This window comes from Anneissia japonica, unplaced genomic scaffold, assembly GCF_011630105.1.
Source record: "Anneissia japonica isolate Jap-2015-1 unplaced genomic scaffold, ASM1163010v1 scaffold5330_len1712360_cov203, whole genome shotgun sequence".
In the NCBI taxonomy this organism is placed as follows: Eukaryota; Metazoa; Echinodermata; class Crinoidea; order Comatulida; family Comatulidae; genus Anneissia; species Anneissia japonica.
In genome coordinates this window covers 588,648-595,522 of record NW_022711894.1, presented here as the reverse complement: position 1 = coordinate 595,522, position 6,875 = coordinate 588,648, and the positions used below count along the sequence as shown (strand labels likewise).

Sequence of the window (6,875 nt, the reverse complement as noted above, 5' to 3'; positions counted from 1 at the left end):
AAGCCGAGGTATAGCCTAGTCTAGGCCTAAACAATTTACTATATGTGAGTGTATAAAATCTTGAAAAATATGAGTAAAACGAAAAATTGTGAAAGAATAAAGGAAGAAGGAAGAATAGGAAAGAGATGGAGCGGCTGAAATATTTTCCGAAAATATACAATAGTAGTCAATATGATATTATTGCATTACGTTTTTGTAAACAAATTAGGGCACAAAAAAAACAAAATTAATTTTTATACATTAAAAATTAACGTAGACCTATTTTTCATGCGTTTTAATAAGCAGATGTTGATGCGTACATACAGAACAATGCGTGAAAATACAGAACAACACACAATGAAATAATCACTCACAACTTTGAACTTGAACAAATTGAATATAGGCCTATCCATTGGTAAGTTACAGGTAGCTCAACTTTCCTTATAATTACTACAGCTTTCAGTCTATCTTTGAATTTTGAATTTCGTCTCCTCGATGTTGTCTTGGAATTCCGTCTTTCCAAGATAACATATTTTGGAAAGACGTCTTTCCAAGATAATTTATCTTGGACTTCCGTCTTTCCAAGATACGTTATCTTGGAATTCCGTCTTTCCAAGATAAATTATCTTGGAATTCCGTCTTTCCCAGATAAATTATCTTGGAATTCCGTCTTTCCAAGATAAATTATCTCGGAAATCCGTCTTTCCGAGATAAATTATCTCGGAAAGACGTCTTAATAAGTATTTATTCCATGTTTCCATGATAATTATCTTGGAAACTCGGAAACGCGGAAGGTCACTTTAAGCTTCCGTACCATACAGTACTTCCCAGAAAATAACTTATCATCTTACAATGAAATATAGATTGAAATAAATTAGACTTTCCTTCCTGGTTTACAGATATTTTATTACAAAATTCCTTAGATATGCCTTAAGACAACTATATATTTGTTCCAGGATTTATTACACTCCAATTTAAGGAAGTATGTAAAAAATAATCATGATCGGAATTATTTATGCATTCTGTTAATTGGCAGCAATATTTTTTTGCTCCAATTTATTGAACCAATTGAATTTATTTATCCAATCAATTGAAATCTAATATAATAACTTAAAGTCAAGCAATTTTAGTATTGAATTTTGTACTTCAAGTTCTTCAAATTCATTAGCACAACATAGACAGTCATGGGTTGATCCAGGGGGTCAATACCACCTCCAACCCTTCAAAAATATCCTTAGATATAGACTATGCCAAGCCCTCTGACCAAGAACAGTACAGAACTAGAAACAAAGTAATGTTCTTGAAGTCAAAGATAACTTGTAATAGCATCTATAATAGCCTACCTTTTATCAAATCATCTTCAGAATTATTTAAGGGGGACTTATCCACTCATTGAACCCAGCCATGGACTCGCTTCTCTCACATGTAATAATTACCATCATCATCGTCATCATTTCTTTATATTATATTAAAAAAAACCCTCAATTTTGAAGGAATGTAACATTATTAACATACCTCAGAATGCGGGAAAAACCATTTCCGTGCCTGTAAGGAACAAACGTTTTTTTGGACCCCCTTTAAACAATATTTTTTCAATACCTAATCATTCCCCCCCCCCCCTCTCCATTCTTAAATCTTAGATCTACCACTGAATTTTAAGTTTAGGTCAACAAATAATTGATAGAAACATAGGCAACATTTTATTTTCTACCTTTTACATAAGCATATTTAGAATTTTAGATATGTTTATACTCTTTAAACAATTTTCTTTTAGCTTGTAATTGTCATGGCCATGCAAACACATGTTACTATAGTGCTGAGGTTGCTAGACGGCAAGAAAGTTTAAACGTGTTTGGGAAGTATGATGGTGGCGGCGTCTGTATTAACTGTCGACACTATACTGCGGGGAACAATTGTGAGACGTGTAAAGATGGTTTCTACCGCCCTCTAGGAATCGAACCTGATGATCCATTCCCATGTACTAGTAAGTTGAACTTCATGAGTCTATTTTGTGCACAAAGACTTGCGAGCGGACATGCCGATCGAGACTACAATAAACAAAGGATATCTTGCAAGTTGAAAATAAATCCAAAGGCAAAATTAGAATAGCTTGAAAAGACTGCTAGAAATTTCAAAGGCTGGGTGTATCCAACTTCGAACAACGTCGAAAAGGGAATGAGGACGTTTGTTAGGGAGACGGTTCGCACGTGGCGCCTTGGGTCGGACTGTTCCATTTTTTTTTTCGAAGGGGTGTTCCGTTTTGGGAACAATGGCAATTAGTCGGTTATCCAGGTAAGTATCTCACTCATAGACTACCAACATCACGAATGATTTGTGTAATTTTTATGTTGTTTAATGCGCCAGAAAATTTCATAGGAATGATGTTAGTCCTACCTGATGTGTTATCGTACTTCATATTCAGTACGTTCTCAAACACTTGCGAAAAATAATCTTTCTAGCCATTCAGGTGAGAATCGAACCCACGACCTCTAGATAACTAGCCGGGTGTCAGAACCACTAGACCATCAAGCTTGTGCTTAGTGTCTAGTGTTGAATCCAACAATTAATCAAATCATTTAATACCTTTTTTTTTATATCTAGACATATTATTCGCAGTTCTGTTTCCTGTTCTTCATTGCTTTATTTTTTAATTTATTCAATTTTATCCTCTATTAAACATCAGGGTGTCAGTGCCATCCAGTTGGGACCAAAGTGACCTTTGACTTCATGATGATGTGTATCAAGAGTGACAGGGATATTCCTTCTGGAAAAGTAAGTTAAAGTCAGGCTCCTGAGGAAAAACTTTTTTTGATATGTTGTAGAACTGATTTTTCTAAGACAGAAAAAAAGTTGTTTGACGAAAAACTGGGGAACGGTGAATGAGATACAGATTTTTTAATATTTAAAAACTGGGGGAAAAAGGGGCTTAACTGCCCATTTTACACCTTATAATTATTGAAAAATTAGTACAGGACTGTTGTTTGTTAGACCATTCATACATGGTGCCCTGGGTCAGACTATTCTATTTTTTCTTTTGGGAACAAAAGCAATTAGTTAGTTTGTCCTGGTATCTCATTCATAGACGACCAATATCATGATGTACTTTATATATTGAGGCAGGTTCTTTAGCTTTTCAATTTAAAATTAGAATGAAATTAGAAAGAGTTTCCCCTGTCAATTGCCAGATGCATAAATCCAATTCATAGTGCTGAAATTGGCAGTTTATCAACTTGAGAAATTTCATTGTAAAAAAATCTAAATCAGTGGAAACTAAATTGTTTTAATCAGCCTCATTGGAAGTTGACCTTTTTGAACTTTTTGAATGACCTATTCATTGTTTCAATTGAATTTTTTAGGGTTTCCCCCAAACTTACCACAGAAAGCTATTGAGTCTACAATTTGCGGTGACAAGATGTGGTATTACCTTGCATTTAAGGGATGAAGTGGTTGAAGTAGACAAGCTTTGTCTGACAGAGTCTTGAAAACTCACTTAGAATCTATATTTAGTATTTCAATAAGTAGAATAGCCCATGTATAAAGTGCATAAACCACTTACAATCTACCTTTTTATGCACTTTCTTTAGAACCCTGGGGACTGCATTTGCAAGGAAGGATTTGAAGGGCCCAAGTGTGACAGATGTGCATTTGGTTACCGTGGATTCCCGCTATGCATGCCATGTCCATGCAGTGCTCTTGGAAGCTTGAACTCTGACCCTTGCGATGAGCCATGCTTATGTAAAGTAAGTTAGATTTATATTTTGGGGAGGGGGGAGGGGTAGTTTTGCACAGCTGTTTGCAGTCTGGTTATTGAACTTGTGGTCAGGAGTTCAAACCCAATGCTGACCAATTTTTCCAGCCATGCTTAGATAACCCAGCTTGCATCAATGATGGGCTATGAAATGGCTCATGTTTCATCCCTAGGTGCAAGCATTTCATGGAATATAAATATAATAAATAAAAATGTAATCCCTGTACTTATTGCCTTTGGGTCTTATTTAGGATGGATTCAATTATAAAAAAATTTGACAGTACATGTTTTAGGAGACACAAGAGAATGATATTGTAGACTGTTTAAAGTGTATTATTCAGTCGTTTCGTGCCAAAACAACGTATCTTGAAATTTTGAAGAAAATAGAGTTAAGGTTTAAATGTTCGGAACTTTGCAATAAATTGTCGAACTTTTTTGAAATTTTGCAGGAATGTATAGATGTTGTGATTATATATGAAATTTGAATTACAACTGTTCTTTTATTGCAAAGTTATTAGCAATAATTACAGATACGTTGTTTTGCCTCGGAAACATGTCAGGTTTGGTATTGAATAAAGTAAGACATATTTTTGGAATTTATCATATTTGGGGCAATCATATGTATTAGCTAGCTTGTTCATACGCCGCTGTTAAGATTATTGATATAAAAACACAACTAACCATTTAATTTTCCCTTGCCAAACTCCATTAGCTGAAGACAAATTTTGAATACCATTCCGAGGCAACAAAATTGCTGTTAAATGAAAATGTAGAACAAAAACCTTAACATTCTGTAAAAAACCCAATAGAACCCTAATAATGTAAAAGGCTAAAAAGAGACGATTTACTACCATAGGGTAGGGATCATGAAGTCCTTTTTTAGCTTGCCTAAATATTTTTAAATAACTTTTATAAATTAGAAAAACCTATAAAACACTTAGTTTTGACATGCTTGTATTGACAGCGTAATGTTATTGGAAGCCAGTGCAGTGAATGTAAACCTGGCTACTTCAACCTGCAGAGGTACAACCCAATGGGCTGCACAAAGTGCTTCTGTTTTGGCCTGACAACCGTCTGCGACAGTGTACCTTGGGGTATCAAGAAGGTAACATCATTGCTTATATTTCTACCAGTACAACACACTCTTCTAGCACAGAGAGTGCAGCCTAGCTCAGTCTGGTTAAACCGGTTCCCATCCCTGCTCTCCTTGAGCTCCAGCTGGAGGGCTAAAATACCAGTTGCCATTTTTCGGATGAGACATTTAAGCTGTTATTTGGCTCATGTACACGTTAAAGAATGCAGTAAACTCTTCGGAAAAGTGTACTGCCTAATCACCACCAGAAGGACCCCCGCTGGAAATAAGTTTTCTTCAGACCTTTGTGGGTTATCCTTGGTGTTTACACTGAATGAATCTATATACAACACCTCCGTTTAGCTGAACTTTTATACCCATCTTGATCATTTTAATTCACCAGTAAAAATCGCTCTCTTAGTAACTATCTTCAAAATAACTATTCTCTTCATTCCAGATTACAACAATGTCTGGCTGGCTTGTCACAAACTTTGACAGATCAAGTTCAATACTTCCGCAAAAAGATGCCATCACCCAAATATCCATTGATCATGAGGCCGTGGTGCAGCGACTGCAAACACAAAATTATTACTGGAGCGCCCCCAGCGAGTACCTTGGAAGAAAGGTTTGACTATCTTCATGATTACATTAATATTATATAATAGATTGTATAAATCATTATGAATATTCTGAGGTAATAATAGAAATAATAATAATAATAATAAATACTTTTTGATTTCCAATAAGCAATCATTATCATCATTTCTATGTTAATCACAGTTTCTAAAGAAAAGTTTTATCTTATCTTTTTTGTTTTCTTAGTTGACTGCATATGGTGGCAAGTTTAAATTTACGATTTTGTATGAAACTGGTAGACTAGGCATTAAATCTATCCCAGGAATAGACCTTATAATACAGGTGAGTATAAATTGCAGCCAATATAAATTGTCTTACGTCACCCCCAATCATGGTGGGGCTCAGGTTGTACACTCTGCATTTGTGAAAGTCCCTCCCTCAGGTCCCCTTCTATTTCGAATTTCTGGATCTACCACTGCCATGCAAACACACAGAGGCAAATATCCTTTTCAACTATGTTTTAGTGGCACACAAACATTCTTTTTATGAGATTTTGATATGGCTAACATCAATTATACCATTATTTTTAATTTTTATCCCTCCAGGGAAATGGTATAATCCTGTACAGGAGCTTTCTTTCTATTGACTCTGAAGAAGACAAGGCTGTCAGTATACTGATGACTGAAGATGGATGGAACGTCTACGATGAAAATGTAGATATAAGGAAAGGGTTGAACGGTCGGCAAGCAACGCAGAGCGATTTTATGTCGGTTTTAGCGAGCCTGAACAGATTGCAAATTAGAGCCAGCTATAGCAATGCAGCAACTATCTCCAGGTAAGGTACACCTCCTGGCATTGTTAGTGTTCGCATTTATTTTTGTTAAGAAAATGGCCATGGGTCCCTACTGTTGTGGGATATAGGTGACAAGGTTACATTTTACCTTTAAATAAAAGAAAACAAAGCATTAATTGCTACAACATGGTGTGGTTTAGGTGGTCCCATCACAATATTTAGAATAGCTGTATTATGTCAGTATGCTTATTCACAGATAATAAGCTCAATTATTGTCACTACAAGATAAGTCTAGGATCTACCATGCACCTAGTATCAACCTAAAGGATGAATCTTCCACTCCGAAGGACTGAGTAAATCCTTGCCGAGTTATAGGGCCCATAGGTGCTAGAGCTTATCCCCAGTTTCAAAGTAGCGTGAAGCGGATGAGAGCGTAATGCTTCTCTGGATGTGACACTAGTTGACTGCAGGTTACTCCCAGCAATTTGCTGGTACCTAGTGATATAGCTGGGTAGACTGAAGCAGTGTAAATAGAGTGCCTTCCTCAGGGACACGAGCGAAATGCACAGCAAAGGATTGAAACTTAGACCTCGAGGTTGGGAAACCAAAACCATTTCCTCTGCGTCAAACCGCCTCCTTGGCTGAATAAAGAAAATTTATGTATTGTACAGCGAGACAAAATATTTGACTACTCTGCTTTTGTATTA

The 6,875-nt window shown here is 36.0% G+C and overlaps 1 protein-coding gene across 1 annotated transcript in view; it reads left to right on the top strand.

The window, feature by feature from the left end:
* LOC117107622 (laminin subunit alpha-2-like) overlaps window positions 1-6,875 on the top strand; it is a 137,024-nt gene that overhangs the window by 73,159 nt on the left and 56,990 nt on the right. Inside the window, exons 7-13 of the mRNA XM_033249331.1 lie at window positions 1,754-1,963; window positions 2,663-2,751; window positions 3,564-3,719; window positions 4,692-4,832; window positions 5,257-5,424; window positions 5,622-5,717; window positions 5,981-6,210. Coding sequence (XP_033105222.1) covers window positions 1,754-1,963; window positions 2,663-2,751; window positions 3,564-3,719; window positions 4,692-4,832; window positions 5,257-5,424; window positions 5,622-5,717; window positions 5,981-6,210 — 1,090 coding nt within the window. The remainder of the gene's footprint in view (window positions 1-1,753; window positions 1,964-2,662; window positions 2,752-3,563; window positions 3,720-4,691; window positions 4,833-5,256; window positions 5,425-5,621; window positions 5,718-5,980; window positions 6,211-6,875) is intronic.